Below are 20,685 nucleotides of genomic sequence, written 5' to 3'. Positions count from 1 at the left end.
GTTGATATGGGACTTCCATTATCCAACAACTCGACCAACCTAAATACTGTTCACAACCCAACCCAATACTCTGTTTTCACGACGAGTCAGTTGATATGGGACTTCCATTATCCAACAACTCGAACAACCTAAATACTGTTCACAACCCAACCCAATACTCTATTTTCACGACGAGTTAATTGATAATTTTTTGTTTTAAAATTAACTTATTATAATACATGTTATCTTAATAATTAAAATTTCGTAAAATTCAAATATCAAACATTCGCAAGTCACAAATGCATCACTTATATACCAGTTACAAACTTCAAATATTCTTAATTTTTATAATAGTATTAAAAGTAGGATTGAGTTGTAACCTTATTTTCATGTTTGTTGGATTGACCGACCAAAAAATGTCAACTTGCAAGTCAACTCGAATTTTTCAATTTTTCAAAAATTTTATTTAATACAAACCGGAAAAAAAAAAATTTAACCTTATAGAATGGATTGGTCGAATTCTCGAGTCAACATCAAATAATTAATATATATCACTAACCCAACATCTATCACAATTCTAAATCTTTTTAAGGGGTAAAATACTATTTTTTTCAAAATTAAGTTAATAAAGGGATAAATTTTAATTTATTATTATTATTATTGTTTTTTTAATATTTTAAGCCTTAATTGTAAAATTATCTAGTTCTCTCCTTCAACATAAGATATACCTTCGACCAAAATGTAGGACAATTCCGAGATTATTGTATTGAAAAGTAAATTCTATCCGACACAAATTTAATAGAAAGTTATGAAGATGTTTAACGATATTGTTCATACAGTAGTTGTATAGAACTGTTATTTAAAACATGAAAGGATAGAAACAAGGAACAAATAGACGTATCGAGAGTATAAAGAACGAAGTCTCCCCCGACAATATACGGTATGCTATCAAAACTACTCATGTTCTTAACACTTTGAAGAAACGATTAAGGTAGCCCAAAGTCTAGACTGACTCAAAGTTCGATAACAAAACATGGCTAAATGTTATCACTTCTCGTATCTCCTTTTCAATATAATAATCTTTCTTTCTACTAGTTCACAAGGCGTACCATCTTTCTTTCTACTAATTTACAAGGCGTACTTAGTAAGTAGCTCACATCTAAGGAGCCAACTAGACAGTCCCATTATATATAGAAACAAACCATCCATACAACATACACAAGACATGAACTAAACTTAATCACACTTTTCTTCACAGTGAACTTTTATGATTGTGTGATATTTACTCTCAATATTGAGTGAGTCAAGTCAATTTGGATTCTCGTCGCCTACGGACAACACATGCTTAAGTTTCTGGCCCTATTTTGAGGAGAAGATTTTAGAAAACAAGGGTACAGAGATTTTCGAGAGAGAGTTTGAAAGTAAGATTGAAAGCAATGTTAAGAATTGACGATTAATCGTATAGTACACTTTGAGGCAATTCATGTCTGACAAGCTTAGATGTGATTTCGCCGAACAATCATACAAAATCTAGGTGGGAGGAGTTGAAGACTAGTCACATCCCCCTGTAGTACATTATGAGACGATTCAATTCTGACAGGTCTAGACATGATTTTGCCGAATAGTTATACAAATAGAAAATATGATAGTAAGACAATACAAAATGAATACAAATAAACCGAAAATACGATAGTAAGAAAATACAACATGAAATCAAATAAAGGATTTGACATAATATAGGCATGCAGCCAAGGACAACACGCCTTGAACGAGCATGACTGCAACACTATGCATACTAAATATAATCGAGCTCCACGTGTTCACTCAATGCTCATATTTAGCCCTCACCAAAAGCTCAACGAGACTGACTCTTTGACGCATCGACTCTCGACCATCTGTATGCTTCGGCCTCAATGATTTTCTATGTAGCTCAATACTCGATCCTTGACGATTCGTATCCAAGCTCTCAAACAATTGCGTCGACACTCGACTATTTGTACCCAAGGCCTCAGATGACTTGGTAATGTCCCTTTTCCAGGTGCCCTTGCTTCAAGCACTCATAAATTTACAAATATTTTAGAAAACAAAGCTACTCATTCAATTATATATACTTTTTTAGTTACCATACACAGCAACGTAGGATTCATAACTCTAATATAATCTAATACATTAATGAATGTAAATTCTCATTTTCAACAAAATCGGCAGAAAACCAGGGACATGATCATCATTTGTTCTTAGATTTCACAGGAACTCCTTTGTACATCTCCACACGGTCCTTCAACGCATCTCGTCTTGGCCGAGCAAGTTTGTTGTTCGGGTCGAATAGAAGAACTTCTTCGAAAGCTTTCAGAGCAGACGTGTATTCTTTCTTTTTCTCATATGCATCTCCAAGATTGTTCCAAGCTGTAACATACCCAGGTTGAAGCTTTACAGCAGTTTCAAACTGGGTAATTCCCTTGTCCAGCTTATCGTCACGCACATAACTAACCCCGAGCGCGTTGTAAACCTGCAAACATAGACGATAGAAGCTGTAACAGGATATCATTAAATATCGACCCTCGATCAACTCAACAAGTCAACTAATGCTCGACTGAGAACAACGGAAATATGAAACTGGATGAGAGAACAAAAGATTTCGAAAGCTAAACACGAGGAAGCGTGTTCTTGATACATTCTATACAGTTTCGATTAAAATCAAGGAAAACAAAGCAGATTATCAAATGATTGGATGATCTTGATATTCCAACAATCAGAAATCAGTGAGCTAGAGCGTATCAAACCTGCGCAAGATCTTGATCATCCCCGTCCCACTTATCAATTGCCTGAAGCAAAAACTTCGTGGCAGCGGGATAAAACTTCCTCCTCAGCATCACTGCACCAAGTTCAAAATACTCCATAGCACTGGCATCACCACTTCTCACTTGTTCCTGTCCAACAAATAATGAGAATGGAAAGCGCATTAGCAAAGCTAGACAATCAATGACCTCAGCCAATCACCTACTTTATGGGGTGATTTCAAATGAATAGTTTTCATTTAAAAACTTAGTAGATGTGAGATCCTAAGTCGGTTGGGTAGGAGAACTAAGCATTCTTTACAAGGATGTGGAAACATCTCCCAAGCAGACATGTTTTAAAAACCTTGAGGGGAAGCGCGAAAGAAGAAGCCCAAAGAGGACAATATCTGCTAGCAGTGAGCTTGGGCCATTTACAAATGGAATTAGAGCCAGACATCGGACGATGTGCCAACGAGAAGACTAAGTTCCAAAGGGGGTGGACAAGAGATGGTGTGCCAGCAAAGACGTTGGGACCCGAAGGGGGTGGATTGGGGGGTCCCACATTGATTGGAGAAAGGAACGAGTGCCAGCGAGGACGCTGAGCCCCGAGAAGGGTGGATTGTGAGATCCCATATCAGTTGGGGAGGAGAACTAAGCATTTTTTATAAGAATGTGAAAACCTCTCCCTGCTAGATCAGTTTTAAAAATATTGAGGAGGGCACCTCCTTTTCCTTCAGAAATTTAGAATCATCCCAATCTAAATGGATGAATTCATATCCTTGCATAGAAATATCAATATTGGAAGAAATATTAATATTTGATTAATCTAAGTTCACCTCCATTGTTGAGAGGAAAAAATCTTTTAAGATCTCTTTCCATTTCTTACATGTTACTCAATCTGTAAATGTGGATTCTTACTTGCAGTTCTTTAGCAGAAAGGTCGAGTTCTCTACGAACAAGAACTTGACGTATCACGAAGAAGGTTCCAACCCCAAGAAGACCTAATAGTATTAATAGATAAGATAACTGTATTCCTAATTCAAATAACTCCCCGATCTCGTAAACTGCATTCGTTTTGATTTCTTCCCTAGCAAATACTGATTCAGCAGAAATCAGCCATAAAAGTTGCCCTGATGAGAAAGCAGATACAAATAATGGTAGGCCTTTTTCTGGTTGACAGCCTGCAAAAATAAAAAATGTTCTTCAAACATTCATCACTAAAGAATATAAAGTTTTATTGAGTATATGTTTTGATTATACTGAAGAAAGAACACAACATGAATAACAAGCAGTAAGCTTTTCGATATTTCACAAGGAAAACGAGATGACCAACATAAAAGTTAGCACCCAGCACAAAAGCACTGATCCAAAAGCCTCGAGAAAGAAAGAACTTAACCAGCGATACGAAACTGCAATAAATAAAATGAAGCCCAACCACGGATGCCATCAACAAAGGTAGGAACTTCACACATGAATCAAAATTGCATGGAACTGGAGGAAGAGAAGGCTCGTTATTACAATTTTGAAATAAAGAAACTAGAGCTTTTGAAACGCTCGTCTTCAAACCAAATGCAGAAAACCAAAGCATGGTGACTTAAAGATAAGGAGAGCCCAACCGAAGCAGAAAATCAATGATCTGACCTTCAGTAAAAATGAATTTGGAGACAGTGAAGGATGGCATAGAAGAACATCTGGCAACAAGGGAAGTAAACAGATAAGGGAGAGGAAAACCCAAAAAACATCGAAAAACACAACGACAGCAGATGGCGACAAGGATGACGACACTGACTAACTGCAACTGCAAACACAATGCAAGAACAATGGAAGAAGGTGACGGCAAGACAACAAAGAAAGTAAAACCCAAAGACGAGAGAAAAAAACAAAATGAAAACCCCACGACGACAGCTAATGGTGACAAGAACAGCAATGCTCATGACAGTTGGAAACGATGACTATGGCAGCGGATACTGACTGTTGCATCATGGGCTGGAGGTTCATTGAGTCACCTAGTTTAATGAGTTATGTGTTGAATCTAGTTTGATATACCTTGCACTGTATGTATGAATATAGATTATTAATTTATGTATCAAATCTAGTCTACAGAGGTATTGATAAATTTGTGAATCAACTTGTCTATATTTTGAACTTTCAGTCATAACGTACCGATCACTCGAAACATATCATCCACAAATTAATGAAAATGCATTGATTATAAAGAATGATGAATCAGAGAACAAATTACTCTCAAACATTGTCGATGATTGAGATTCCATTGCCAATTCCCTTTGAAACATCTGCCTTCATCCAGAGTGTAGGAAAAAAAGAAGTTAATAATGAGACAATTTGAAGATTTTTCAATTCAATAGAAAAAAATATATCATCTTATGGAACATTTACCTATTGTCTAATGACTCAACAATCTTCTAAACAATTACGAAACCGAATGACTCAGGAGTCTATGGTCAAAGACTCAAAAGTGGGATAAATTTTCCACCTAAGCAACTACAGAACCCTTTAAAAATTCATTTTAGCTGGTTGGTCTTTAATTATGGAAAATTATTGTGATCAGAGATATATTTTTTCGCACTTAATCTAAGTAGTTACAGAAATATGAACTTAATAAGTGGATACTTTTTGAACAAATGCATACCTGAAGTTTAGAAAACCTCTCAACATTAAGTCTACAGCCCTTCCTAAAGTTCCGCAATATTGGTACGTCGAAATGATGCACAATTTCCTACATAGGAACAACATCATTAGAAGCAATTGAAATGGTGAAAGTGTTCATTAGAGAACAGGCTTGGAGAAACAGAGGCAAAGGATACGTTAGAATTACAAATTTCATCCCTATGATCGGTCAAAACTTAAAATTTAGTCCTATGGTTTAAAAGTTTGAATTCATCCCAATGGTTTGATAAAATCCTCATAAATAGTGATGAAATTATAAGGGTTTTATCAAATTATAGGACCTATTATGAGGTTTTATCAAACTATATGAACGAAATTTTGACTTTTAAAATCATGTGTGAGTTCCTTCGTTGGTTGGAGAGGAGAACAAAACATTCCTTATAAGAATGTGAAAACCTCTCTTTAGTGTACGTGTTTTAAAACCTTGAGGGGAAGTCTAGAAGGGAAAGCCCAAAGAGAACAATATTTGCTAGCGGTGGGCTTGGGTTGTTACAAATGATATCAGAGACACCAAACAGTGTGCCAATGAGGACACTGGGCCCCAAGGGGGTGGATTGAGAGTTCCCACGTTGGTTGGAGAGAGGAACAAAGCATTCCTTATAAAGATGTGAAATCCTCTCCTTAGTAGACGCGTTTTAAAACCTTGAGGGGAAACCCGAAAAAGAAAGTCTAAAGAGGACAATATCTGCTAGTGGTGGGCTTGGGTTGTTACACCATGTGAACTAAACTAGAACTTTCTCCAAACCATAGAGACTAACTTTATAATTTAACCAAAAAAAACATTACAGATACTGTAATAAAAACAAGTGCTACCAAGAAACAAATTATTAAATAATTTTCAGGCTCTTGTAGAATCTAAACATTATGTTTTGGACAAACAATTAATATATCGAACACGTTCGGACTAAAATGATTTCAGGAATTCGACCATTACAAAATTCAAACCTAACTTGAAAGATCACGTAGCATCAGAAGAATTTTCACTAAGAACTTGAAACATATCATGACCAAAAGAGAAATTTTGTGCTTAAATGAACACAAACAGTCATGTTGATTTTTTTTACGATCAAAGTAACTTTGAAAATTCTAAAAACACTTCAATGCACCTTCATTCAGTGGAAAGAATTTAAAAAATGTTTCCGGAAAAAATGCTTCTTCTTTAAAATCAATACTCAGAAACGATCATTTCAAACTGCCTCAAAGTTTCATAGCCTTTTCCAACGTTTTAAGAACCGGCAGATTTCATTTTTTCAGGATAGAAATCTAAAAAGAGTTCATCTCAAACAGGACTTATGAATCAATTCAAGAGCAAAACACAGTTCCTCAAATTTAAAAATACGAAAATACAAAAATAGAATTCGATTCCACTTCCTCAAATTTCAACCAGGATTCAATAACTGAAGCTCACTAGCATGATACAAGAAACAACACCATATTTTATAAGTTAAAGAAAACAGAATCAATCATTCTTAAGAGAAATCCAATAATTCATAAGAAGAAGAGATAAATCTCACCTGAAGAACGAGATTCTGAGGCTTGAGCTGGAGAGACCCAAATGGAAGGAAAGAATGAGAAGGAGAAAGAGATGGTGAACGATGAAGACACAAACTCGTCTGTAAAGCCATTTTCTGGGATTTTCAGCGCTCAATTTGAGGTTTGTTGTTCTGAAACTTCTGAAAATTGTTGATATGGTTTTGGCAGAAAGAAGGTGCGAGTGTCCAGAAGATAATGGTAAAAATCAAATTGATAGAAGGAAGCCAACCGTTTATTGTATCTGCTAAAATCTGGACCGTTAATTCATCATCCACATGGGAAAAAGACAAAAAGAAAAATTAATTTTATATTTTGAAAAATAATGTGTTGCAATCTTAGTGGATGACCCCATATTTGTATTTATTTATTTATTAACTTTAAAAATTAGGTAATATATTTTTATTATTGGGATAAACGAAAATAATATACGAACTGTTACAGATATATTTGGTAGATTATATTTCATTAGGCAGCTAAATCTGTAAAAGCAATATTTACGGTTCTGAAACTATATATATACCTTATTAGTCAGTGCTCGTAATTTCTTCGGTATATATCTAAAGTCATCAATAAAACCTTTAACCAATATTCCTCCTTGAATTTTCTCTTCTTTATGTTCATCTTGATCCTTTGTGAGCGTTGTTGTGCGATCCTAACATATATGACTAACAAGCTTTTCTCCCCGCAACATTCTTTACATTTTTTTGGGTTATAGTCCCACTTATAAAGGGTTTCGTTGTCTTGATTCCACCACCGCTAAGCTATATATCACCTGTCAAACTCAATTTGAGGAAACTTACTTCATGTTGTCTCTAGCTCCCATGCCCAACCTCTTTCCTCTCGTCGCATTTCAAATTTCTTTGAACCACATCTTTACCATATTGATTCATTTCCGTACCACTTCTTCACCGCACATTCCTCGATCCAGTTCATCTTCGTGTGATATTTGTTCTGACTTTTTGGATGAGTTTGTGCAGGTAGATAACTCAAAAAAAAAAAAAAAAGTCGGTTAAAGCCCAACGTGCAAAATGGACATTTTACCCCTGGAGGGGTCTTAAGGGATCTCCACAGAATTCCTGCAAAAGAGAGAGGTGTGAGAAAGAAGGTTGAGAGAAAGTTTGATAAAGAAACCTGAATAGCTGGAGTCTTCGTCGTAGAGTCACCGACGGAATCCATTCCCTACTAAGACCTACACTTTCGAGTCCTTCTTAGAGAGAAGAAAGAACTTGTGTTGTTGAGATTTCCTCATCTTTCGTCAAGATCAGAAAGAAAACCCGCAAGGTAAGATTTCGAACGATACTCTTCAGATCTGAGATCTTTGTTTGAGAGTAGAGTGTTTAAGTTTTACTACCTTCATCCAGGGAAGATCCGCCACTGATTTTGTGAGGAAATCGGACGAAACGTTGAGATCTGTGAATCTTTCCAAAAACGGTAAGGATGTTACCGGACCTCTTTCCGATGCTCATAACTCGTCCTATGACTAAGTAAAAATCAAGAAAAAAAATATTGGCACGTAGGTTGAAGTATGATCTAAAACTTTGTTGAAAAAGCCATTATTGTCTCGATTAAGAATCGAGAGATAGAAAATGGAAAGTTCCTCGGAAAACTAATCGAAAACCTTGACGTGTCAACTGGCTAGAGGACCGCGTGCGCCAACCACCTTCGGACACGCGTCGAACGCCGCCTGGGAAAACACGGCTCAAGCCTTCCTGCGACATGCGTCCCCGGCAACGCAACCCGACTCGCGTTCCTCGACTGACCTGATACCCGCGCGGCGAAACGAACCAAACCGATGACCCGCGGTCCACCTAAACCACTGTTTCAGAACCGAATCGACGACTCGAGACTGTAGAAAACCCTGGGCGCGTGACACTCACACGTGGAAGCTGCGAGTGGTTGCATCCCGGCGCGTGGAAGCGCGTGCAAGCTCATTTTCAACCCTTTTGACTTCTGTTTTCCTATTTTCCTCCTGATTCCAATCCTAACTCCATTCTATATGAAATAGGACCTAATTGAGGAAAATCACTATCTTTTGATACGCCAATTGTGTGGAAACGCTGTGTTAGGGCATGCATCATCCAAGTAAGTCACCACACGAAATTTTAGGAAGTAATAATTGTAGGAGTCGCTTGGAATGTATGCATGCTAGTTTAATTATCTTAGGTCATAGCTTTTTGTTATTGATCGTAGGTTATCGATTATTAAAAGTAAGATGTATGTTGTGAAATATTATGAGTATTACCTGAGTACTGCTGTTATGTTTTAAGTTTTCGCTTATTATGTATATGTATATTTTCATGCTAAAAGGAGGATGGGAAATTGTGAACTCTGCGCTCCGGGAGTTGATGGATGTTATCATCCCGTTGAGCTTGTATGTTTACTTTGCATGAAACATGTTTGATGACTTTGGATGATAGTTATGTACGTACTCAATTAGTTTTTATGACTCGCATTTATGATTAAGTCTACGAATTCTTGGTTAGAGTAACAAGACACTATGGTATAGACCTAATCCTTTCCCTAGTAGAGCAACAGACCACCACGACGTACGAAGCCTCATTAGAGTACCCTTAGGCTACTGGTGTGTGATTGGTGTCATAGCTTCGTAGGGGACCAGGGGGTTCCTGATCAGAATCCGACTGCTCTTAGCCGTTTTAGCATGGAAAACGTGTGCCCACGTCGTATAGACCATTTAGCTGGATGGGTTAAGGGGGGTAGCTCTCCCCGACCAGGGGGACTGTCATGGGCCTAGTGGGTTGCAGCTCACTTCCTAGGTAAGTTACCAGATAGTCTCAGAGCCATGCCGAAGTAGCTACTCGTAGGGCACCAGTCATTACACAAGTCAGCATAAGGGAGTTCTTAAGAATCTTTAAACGAAAGGACAAAGGACCAAGAAGTCGCGAGGGGCAAGTCCCAAGGTGTTAAAACGGAAACCAGATGTCCAGAGCTAAAGTAGAGTCCGTGGGGGTTTGTTAAGATTAGGATGCGATAAGAGCCTATAAGTAGGTGGCTTACTAAGTATAATTTTATACTCATTCTTGCTATACCTTTCTTTTTCAGGTACGTGAGGCGTCGAGTCAAGAGAGGGCACGTTGATCGATGTGGGTTGTCACAGAGGAAGCGTGTCCCGGGGTGTCAGTCTAGTTTTACTGAATAGTACACTTTGTCTTTCATGTTTCTCTTCTTGTTTTTACCTAGACAAATATGTTCTTTTAGTAATGAAACGTTTTTCTTACGAAATAAATGAAATACTTTTGAAATAATGTTTTCCTTGAATTTCTCGCTTACACACTACATGTCATAGTCATTGTTAGTCACGGCTTGAGGTAATTTATTTTGGGTCGTGACAATACTTCTCTTGCAGGTTCCTCTTTGCCACCCTCGACTTCTGAACTGATCTTTATTGAACCTGCTACAATTCCTCTTCTTCTTTGGGCTCTCATCATACGACCACACGAGCCAAAGATGGTATCTTCAAGACTCGTCATCCAACAAATCTTGATATTTTGGGCTCATCTGGACTTCTTTATGCTCTTCATGCATCCACTAAGCCAAAAGAATTCGAATCTGCGGTTAAGAATCCTACTTGGGTTGCTGCCATGAATGAAGGAATTTGAGCTTTACAATAAAATCATACTTGGACTTTGATTCCTCGCCCTGCCAACACCAACATGTGGGCTTTAAATGAGTGTTTCGCATTAAATATTTTTCTGATGGATCCGTCGAGTGTTTCAAGGCTCGTCTTCTTGATGCCAAAGGTTATACTTAAATTCCTAGTCTCGACTATACTGACACTTTTAGTCCAGTTGTCAAAGTTACCACTGTTCGTGTTGTGCTTTCTATTGCAATCACAACTAAATGGCCTCTTTAGCAACTTGATGTTAAGAATGCTTTCCTCAATGACACTCTTATTGAACATGTTCATATGGAACAATCTCATGGGTATATTGATCCTCGATTTCGTACTCATGTCTGTTTATTAAAGAAAGTCCTCTATGACTTATAGCAAGCTCCTCGTGCCTTGTTTCAACTTTTTAGCTCATTTTTTCTCACACTTGATTTTTCTTGCAATCAAGCTGACACGTCTTTTATTGTCTTTTATCAGTAATCTAACCTTATCTATCTACTTCTTTATGGTGATAACATGATTGTTACTGGCAACAACCCATCTCTTATTGATAGTTTTTTTTATGCCGATAACATTACTGTTACTAGCAACAACTCATCTCTTATTGACAGATTTACTCACAAGTTTCATTCTGGGTTTTCTATCAAGGATTTGGGTTCTCTCAGTTACTTTCTTGGTCTTGAAGTTTCACCCACTCCGGATGATCTCTTTATTAGTTAGTAAAATATGCTCGAGATATTTTTTTTGCTTGCTCAGTTGCTCGATGACAAACCAGTCCACACCCCATGGTTGTTTCTCAACAACTAACTACTGATGGTTCTCCTTTCTCTTATTCTACTCTCTATTGATCTCTTGTTGGCGCCCTCTAGTACTTGAGATATTGCCCATGCTGTCAATTCTGTCACTCAATTTTTGCTTTCAATTTTTGCATGCCTTTATTGCAGATCTCTTTCTTGTTGTTAAACGTATTATTTGCTATGTTAAGAGAACACTCCACTTTGGTCTTATCTTTCGTCCATCCATTATTCCTAGTACGCTAGTGGCTTATTCGGATGCTGACTAGGTTAGTTGTCCCGATATCACCATTTTACATTTGATTATTCTATTTATCTTGGTAACAATCTCGTTTCTTGGAGTGCCAAAAAGCAACCTACTGTCTCGCACTCTAGCTGTGAATCTGAATATCGTTCTCTTGCCACGACTGTTGCTGAACTTATTTGGGTCACACATCTTTTGCATGACTTCAAGGTTCCTATTTCGTGCCACCCTTACTCTTATGTGACAACATAAGTGCTATTTTTTTGAGCTCTAATCCCGTTTCTCACAAGAGGCCAAACATGTTGAACTAGATTATCATTTCCTTCGGGAACTTGTTATCGATGGCAAATTTCGCACACAATATGTACCTTTCCATCTCCAAGTTGCTAACATCTTCACAAAAAAGTGTTTTTAGACCTCTCTTTGAACTTTTCAGATCCAAACTTCACATTCGCTCAAATTCAATGCTCACCTTGCAAGGTGGTATTAAGAATATTTAGTCTTGAATTATGATTTATAATATTTAACATATTTGACTATTTATTATAGGCAAATATTTTGTATGATATTTAACTTCAATTATAGATTAATATAAGTATTATATTTTTGCTTTTATTATAGTCAAATATCTTATATCCATTTATTACTCTTTTCATTTATTGTTCTTTCTATATCATTTTAATTTTTTTTATGAACTAGTTTTGACCGAAAATAACTCAAATGGCTAAGATCCGGAATGACCAAAATACCCCTCAACCCTCGAGGGTTGACTTTGATTTTTCTTTTATTTTTCTTTTATTTTATTTTATACCATTTTTAGTTGCCCAACATTTTCTAAGCATTTTTCTCTTCTACCACATTTTAAAATTTAGCTTCTAAGATTCTAAAAAAATTCCTTAATTTAAAATTTTAAACGAGAAATTTGCTCGTGTCGGGACGTGTGTTACAACATCTCAATGCTAAGCTAGTGTCAAGCTCAACGCCCCTTAAGGTGCCACGACACTCTTCAGTGCAAAAAAGCATGTGTCTACGTCTCGATGCTACCCAAAAATTTCTATAGTATTCACGCATGTTTGGATAGCACCTTGACAATGCACATATTTTTCCTATATATTCTCCTTTTATAGTCGAATTGAGGGAGACCAATTTCACGAGAAAATTCGTATTTTTGATTTATAAATATTTTTTGAAATCTAGAAAACCTTTCGATATCATGAAAGAATTTTCAAGCTCGTGATTTAGGAGATCGCACATGACCGAAAATCAACACACGACATTAGTTCTCTCTTTCTCTTCTATTTTACCGTTGTTGTTATGTGTCTTACGTTTTCGTTAATATCATGTTTGTTATTGAAAACTAGACAACATGTTGGTTTCATAACCTTGCATGAGAGTCTAACATGCTAAATCAATTTCCTAATGTTCGGACTTCATTTTCAAGGTTTCGAAACTTAGGCTACAACTAAAAGAACATAGACGAAAGCACATAAAATAAAATAAAAATAAAATAAAATATAAATCAAATGTAAGCAAACAATACCATAGTTAAATCAAAACACAATCCGATTACAACTTAGTGATGTTCAAGTTTATTACAAACGAGAACGAGTTTGGGTTATATTTACAAACAAATATCAAAAGACCAACATGATGTAAGAAATTATCAAAATGCCCCTATGATGAGATTTGTTATGAATGTTGCTTTACGTGCTTTTCATTGTGTTAGAGAGAAAGATAGGTTATTGTGATCTTATCTACAAGGGATTGATGGATGTTATCTTCCCATTGAGCTTGTTTGCTTGTATGTTTGCATGATATAGTATGTGTTAGCTCCAGGTGTTTGACTATGTGTTCTCTCTGTAGAACATGTTTATCTGCACAAAACTAGGGTGTTAGAGTTAGGTTGGCTAGATGATGACCTAGGTCAAGTTGCCTCCAATAGACTGGGCATTTTAGGATCGTGAGCGACGGTCAGAGAATCTAGACCTTAGTGCTTTAAGACTAAGAAATACTCAAGGAGTCAAAATAGAACAGCCTAGAGCTCGACGACTGTGTTAAGCTACCTAGCCGCCTTAGGAACCCAATAAACCTTCTCAACTTCGAGATATGACCAAGGTATAGTTCAAATTATGGATTATGCAATTAGGTGATATATAGGTGTAACTACCTAGAAAAGCATGCATGAGAGAACTCAGTTAAGATTAGGGCGCTATAGCTAGTGCGACTTACATGTTGACCAAGTTCAATATGTGTTCCATTAGACCCTGCACCCCAGTATCATTAGTGGCGATCAGAGGTCCCTAAGAACCTCGTAGGCCTCCACGACAACCAAGAATGATCAAGGTAGCTCATTAGGCTATAGCAATGTGAACAGTCTCACATGTCTGTCCACTACCCTTTCCACTTCAGTATCGTATTGTCGAGACTCTACTTCGGTTTCTACCATGGATCTAGGCGTTGCTTGTTAGGTTCATGCGACATGTGCCCCAACCTAGTGTAAATGACCAAAGGTCTCATAAAACAAGACCCTTGTGCTGTAAACCCGTCCCTGAGCGTAGGTTAATCTAGTATCTAACCAGCACACAGGGGATTGCTTCCCCCAAACTTTGAAGACTTTATGGTCCTGTGGGAGAGTTGTCGGGTAACCCCCATGGGTGATGCTCAAATTTTTGTTTAGATTCAGATCCAGCCATAGTGTCTTGCAACTTATGAGTCCCCTCCTCAACCTAGAACATTGATCATTCACTACATAAGCAAGACACGCCACTTAAGTACTAGAAAAGAAAGGACAAAAAAATCGCACAGACCCCTATGTGTACGCTTCAGTTCAGAGACATGCTCGAAAGTTGAAAGTTGGGGTACCCAATTGCTCAGAGAGCATTGAAAACTAAGCCCAAACTTCCTAGAGCAAAGAGTAAAGCCCGTGATACATACTAAGTTAAGGATGCGTTGAGAGCCTACAAGTAGGTTACTTATTAAGTATTATTATACTCACTCCTTTTTCTTTTCTTTTTCAGGTGTTTACAGGCTGCTGCACGAGGTGAATGAGCATTCAAGAGTTGTGTAGTCACAGTCGGGGTTGTTTTAGAGTGCTAGCCTGTTTTTACATTTTTAAGGCTTTTATATTTTTGTTTTAGAATGGTTTCCCGTTTGTAATATTTTAAACAACTTCGTCTTATAATTGGACTTAATTTTGTATTTTTTGGTGTTCACTTTTTTTTAATTTAAATTTTAGCGGATTTTATTTTTTTCTAATTTTTTTTAATTATTTTCGCTTTGGTCTTTTTAGTCTTGATTCGAGTCTCACATGCTAGAGCTCTCACTTTGCATGCAAGAGGTACCACAGGTACGATTATCTACTCAGTAAGTAGCCTACCACACTCTTTTTCTCCTTGTTCTTGTTGTAAGTACTTGGGCCGACTTTGATCCTTTTATTTTGAGATCTCAACCTTAGTTCTAATTTAAGGGTCTTAGTATTATTGTTCTTGGTGTGTACTCGGTAAGTAGCCTGTCACACTCTTTCTTCCCTTGTTCTTGTTGTAAGTATTTACGCGAACTTTGGTCCTTGAATTCTGAGATGTCAACCTTAGTTCTAATTTAAGGTCCAAGTACTATTTTTCTTGGTTTGGAAGGATACTTAGATGGACTTTGGTAAATGGATTCTAAGATCTCAACCTTGGTTCAGATCTAGGGGTTTTAATACTATTTGTTCTCGGTACTTGTCTTCAGAACTTGGATCTTGATCCTTGTTCTATTTCTGGAACGTTGTCTTGTTCTTTGTCACTTTCTAGGTTGTTCTTTTTTTGTTCGTTCTCCCAAACACACCCCCTAGGATTTATAGTACTAGTCATGAACTTGACAACTTGTGTCCAACGCTTCATACATTCCAAGTGACACAGTCTGCATCATACATTCCAAGCCACACAGTCTGAAACTACGTCTAAGACTTCATGCATTCCAAACGTTGTAGTCTGACCCCGCATCTAGGTTTCATACAAAATTTCATAGCATTCGGAGGTTATCTAGATCATGAACTAAAGGAAAATTTCCTAAGGAGAATTATGGTCATTTTACACCGTTACTTGGTTTAACTAATTAACCATATCCAATGACAACCAAATTTCATATATAATCTTAACATGTCATATTATGCTTAGTATTCAAAATTCATAGGTAGCAGAGTTCATTTAGTGGGATATTTTAACGTTACTTAAATCTCGATCAATTTGATCGATTTGGAGTCTTCACTCATGGTTCTTGGTATTTTCCTTTCATATTCCTTTAATTCATACTTGATTTAAGGTTTATACAAAGATCCAAGCAATTTCTACAAGTATTTCTTAAGAAGAGTCCAAAATGGCTACTTACCTTGTTATGAAAGTTCAAGACCTTTATTATGTAAAGGGGTTGTAGCTCATATGGTAGAGCGCTCGCTTTGCATGCAAGAGGCACAAGGTTCAATTCTGTTATGATCTAAGGGTTTGGGTACTTAAACTTGGATCTTGATCCTTGTTCAGTCCTTGATCGTTGTCTTGTTCTCCAAGACATTCCCCTAGTATTTATGGTACTAGTCATGAACCTGACATCCTGTATGTCATGAACCTGACATCTTATGTCCAAGGTTTCATACGTTCAAAGTGATAGTGTTAACCTATGTCCAAGATTTCATACATTTCAAGTAACAAAGTTTGAACCTATGCCATGAGTTCATGCATTTCAAGCGACATAGTCTGTACTCGAATCTAGGTTTAATAAAAAGTTTCATAGTATTTGGAGGTCCTCTAGATCGTGAACCAAAGCTAAATTTACTTATGTGCATTATGGTCATTTTACACCGTTACTTGGTTTAGCTAATTAACCCTATCCAATGACTACAAAATTTCATATAAACTCTTAACGTGTCATATAATGCTCAATATTAAAAATTCATAGAAGCGGAGTTCATTTAGTGAGTTATTTTTGTTGGATCGATATGACAACCCTAGAGGGGGTGAATAGGGTTTCAATCAATGTAATTATTAAATTTTTATTTTTAATAACAATAAAACTTATAACATGACATAAAACTTAAAATTTAGAATTTAAATAGGAAAAGGGTTAGAAAATATAACGCGTAGTTTTATAGTAGTTCGGTCAAACTCGACCTACTCCACTTCCCAAGCGCCTCTTGGGATTTGAATAAAACTTTCTGACTCTTTCTTCGGATTAGAGTCCAACCGCTACACCGCTCCTTTTACGAGTGCAAGAGCAAACTCAATCCTTTCCACGGCTCAGGATCAAACAGATACACCGCTCTTTTTACGAGTTCAAGAGCAAACTCAATCATTTCTATGGCTCAGGATCAAACCGGTACACTTTTCTGAAATCTTATAGAAACACACAACTCTCTGAAGTAATAGATTTACAATTTTTTCATAATACAATAGACATCTCTTCAGGATGAGATAAAAAAAAAGAAATAGAATTGAAAGTTTGGAGAGAGCAACAATTGGAGTCTTTAAAAAAAAGTTTAGATCGAGGAAACAAATGTTCTGTGTTAGTGTTCTATAAAAGATAAAGAGGTGATGAGTTTAAATAGAAATTGATATGACCATTAAAGCGTGAACGGAGACGTGGACTACGAAAAATAATATTTATTTATTTTTAAGTTTATTGTAAAAAATTATAGACCACATGTTTCATTTAAATTTAAATATATATATATATATATATATATATATATATAATATATATATATATATATAACCTATTGAAATATAATAATATAATAAAAAAATGTTAATGGAAACCATGTGGTAACATTTTAAAAGTAATTAGAAAAGTTTTATAAATCTAATTGAAATCATTATAAATGTAATTGAAATGATTTTGTAATTTAAATGATTTTCTTTCTCCAAACTCGTTTTCATAAATGTAAATGAATTCATTATAATTTCTTTCTATTTAAAAGTAACCGAAAACTTTTATAAATGTAATTGAAATGATTTTATAATTCAAATACTCATCTTTTAATTTAAAAGTAAGGGAAAACTTTATAAATATAATTGAAAACTCCACCATGTATTACTCTACCAAATTTATAAATGTCATACTTTGATTGGTCTATGATATCAATTTTGTAGCTGGTTCATGATGTCAGTTTTGTCACCACATCATCAATTTTGTCACCACATCATCACGCCAGGTATCTTGTTTTGAATTTAATTGGTCTATGATATCAATTTTGCTGCCACATCATCACGTCGGGTATCTTATTTTAACTGAAACTTTTTCGTTTTATCTCTAATTTGAGTGAACCAAAAAAGACGTTGAAATCGTTATTCCCAACTTTACATTGTGGACAAAATACTGAGAATGATTAATAATTGAAAGTAGGTTTGTTTAATCTGTTTGGAGTCTTAACTCATCAAAACCTCAATTAATTAATTAATTAAAATTAATTAATTTGAGATTAAGGCGAAAAAGCCAACAATTTTAATGTTACTTAAATCACGAAAAATTTAATCTGTTCGGAGCCTTAACTCACAGCTCTTGGTGTTTTTCTTTCACATTTCTTTAATTCATACTTGGTTTAAGGTTCTACAAGTACTTCTTAAGAAGAGTCCAAAATCGCTACTTACCTCATCATGAATGTTTGAGACATTTATTTTATAAAAAGGGTGTAGCTCATATGGTAGAGTGCTTACTTCGTATGCGAGAGGCACATGGTGCACCTCTATTGTGTTTGTTAGTTTCATTGAGAAATAAAACATCCATACATAAAAATTAAAAACGGGAATGAGTACAAAGGGGTCTTGGTACTTATTGTTCTCGAATCTTATCTTCAGAGCTTCTTACCTCATCATGAACGTCAGGGATCTTTATTTTATTTGTCATAGTGTTCATCGTTTCGCATGCGAGAGGCACGAGGTTCAGTTCCTTTGTACCTCTACTATATTATTTGTATTCAGATTCTAGCCTATCACACTATTTATTTTCTTGTTGTGAGTACTTGGACTCTTCCGTTCTTGACTTGTGTGTTTTTATCATGATCTATCTTTAGAACTTTGATCCTTGAATTATGACTCAGCCTAATTTTGGTCTAAGGGTTTTGGTACTATTGTTCTGGGTTCTTATCTTCAGAATTTGGATCTTGATTCTTTTTCTAGTCCTTGATTGTGTTCTTGTTCGCCAAGACACTCCCCCTAGTATTTATGATACTAGTCATGAATCTGACATCCTGTGTTCAAGGCTTCATATGTTCAAAGTGACATAGTGTTAACCTATGTCCAAGGCTTTATATATTTCAAGTGACACAGTTTGAACCTATGTTATGGGTTCATGCGTTCAAAGCGGTGTTGTCTGAACTCGAATCTAGGTTTAATAAAAAGTTCCATAGTATTTGGAGGTCATCTTGATTATGAACCAAAGATAAATTTCCTTATGTGCATTATGGTCATTTTACATCGTTACTTGGTTTAGGAAATTAATCTGCCAAATTTCATATAAACTTTTAACATGTCATATTATGCTCATATTAAAAATAGGCAGCGGAGTTCATTTAGTGAGTTATTTTAATGTTACTTAAATCACAAGATAAATTTTATCGGTTCGGAGCCTTAACTCACAGTTCTTGGTGTTTTTCTTTCACATTCCTTTAATTCATACTTGGTTTAAGGTTTATACAAGGATCCAAGCAATTTCTACGAGTACTTCTTAAGAAGAGTTTTAAATGGCTACTTACCTCATCATGGACGTTCGAGACCTTTATACTATAAAGGGGGTGTAGCTCATATGGTAGAGTGCTCGCTTCGAATGCAAGAGGCACACGATTCACCTCCTCCATTGTGTTTGTTTTGAAATCGTAGGTTCAAATCCTTGGAATTGTAAGGATCTCCAAGACACTCCCTCTAATATTAAGCTAGATCATGAACCAAAGGACCTCATGAGCAATTTGATCAATTCGGAGCTTTAACTCATGGTTCATGGTGTTTTTCTTTCCTTTAATTCATACTTGGTTTAAGGTTTACAAGCATTGATTATGAAGAGTCCAAAATGACTACTTATCTCGTCATGGAAGTTCAGGACCTTTATTCTATAAAGGGGGTATAGCTCATATGGTAGAACGCTCGCTTCGCATGCGAGAGGCACAGGGTTTAATTCCCTGCACCTTGGAATTGTAAGGAATTCAATCTGAGGATTGGGTGACTGAAGGACTCTAAACTATAGAAAAAAAGATGCTATATTAATCCATGTTTTGAGTTCCTTGATCGTTGTCTTGTTCTTTACAGTGCTAGTAATGAACCAAATCTCCAAGAATTTGATCGGTTCAGAGCTTTTACTCATAGTTTTTGATATTTTTATTCCTTTAATTCATACTTGGTTTAAGGTTTATACAAAGATCCTAGCAATTTCTATAAGTATTTCTTAAGAAGAGTGCAAGATGGCTACTTACCTCATCACAGACGTTCGAGACATTTATTTTATAAAAGGGGTATAGCTCATGGTAGAGCACTCTATTTGCATGGAGAAGCACATGGTTCAATTTCGTGCAACTCCATTTTGTTTGTTTGAAAACTTAGGTTCAAATAGTTATTATTGTAAGGATCAAATGACTCGATAAGATAAGATGGGTAAATTTTATACATTTATAATTTTATAATTTACAAAATATTTATTTTATACATACATATATAATTAAAACATGAAATGAGTGAATGAGTACTCGAGCATGTAACACTATTTCTTTTCTTGTTCTTGTTGTAACGACTTGAACTCTTTAGTTTTGATCTTTATGAGTTCTTATCATGATCTATCTTTAGGACTTTGATCCTTAAATTTTGAGGTCTCAACCTTAGTTTCGATCTAATGGTCTTGGTACTATTGTTTTGGGTTCTTTTCTTAAGAACTTAGGATCGTAATCCTTGTTCTAGTCTTTGATCGGTGTATTGTTCTCCAAGACACTCCCCCTAGTATTTATGGTACTAATCATGAACCTGACATTCTGTGTCCAAGGCTTCATACGTTCCAAGCGACACAGTCTGAACCTACGTCCAAAGCTTC

General features: G+C 36.0%; 1 protein-coding gene and 1 long non-coding RNA gene across 4 annotated transcripts; one reads left to right on the top strand and one right to left on the bottom strand.

The window, feature by feature from the left end:
* Positions 1–2,053: 2,053 nt before the first annotated feature.
* On the bottom strand, positions 2,054–7,169 carry LOC111477155 (tetratricopeptide repeat domain-containing protein PYG7, chloroplastic). 3 transcript variants are annotated; one of them, XM_023121163.1, is made up of 6 exons: positions 6,959–7,169; positions 5,407–5,493; positions 4,999–5,050; positions 3,675–3,937; positions 2,763–2,909; positions 2,054–2,488 (listed from the first exon to the last, which is right to left on the bottom strand). In XM_023121163.1, exons 1-6 carry the CDS (start codon positions 7,067–7,069, stop codon positions 2,207–2,209), a joined length of 942 nt encoding a protein of 313 aa, XP_022976931.1. In that variant the 5' UTR covers positions 7,070–7,169; the 3' UTR covers positions 2,054–2,206. The 3 variants fall into 3 exon arrangements, with proteins under 3 accessions (XP_022976931.1, XP_022976932.1, XP_022976933.1); XM_023121164.1 differs by having other exon boundaries at positions 4,999–5,054; positions 6,959–7,162; XM_023121165.1 differs by lacking the exons at positions 4,999–5,050; positions 5,407–5,493; positions 6,959–7,169 and adding an exon at positions 4,398–4,981.
* A 1,717-nt stretch (positions 7,170–8,886) lies between these two features.
* On the top strand, positions 8,887–10,216 carry LOC111477172. Its single transcript, XR_002717229.1, has 2 exons — positions 8,887–9,059; positions 10,038–10,216. It is a non-coding gene; the product is annotated as an uncharacterized LOC111477172 (long non-coding RNA).
* Positions 10,217–20,685: the final 10,469 nt, after the last annotated feature.

The sequence above is a fragment of the Cucurbita maxima genome, unplaced genomic scaffold (assembly GCF_002738345.1).
Source record: "Cucurbita maxima cultivar Rimu unplaced genomic scaffold, Cmax_1.0 Cma_Scf00003, whole genome shotgun sequence".
Lineage (NCBI taxonomy): Eukaryota > Viridiplantae > Streptophyta > Magnoliopsida > Cucurbitales > Cucurbitaceae > Cucurbita > Cucurbita maxima.
This window is presented reverse-complemented; position numbering and strand designations above follow the sequence as displayed.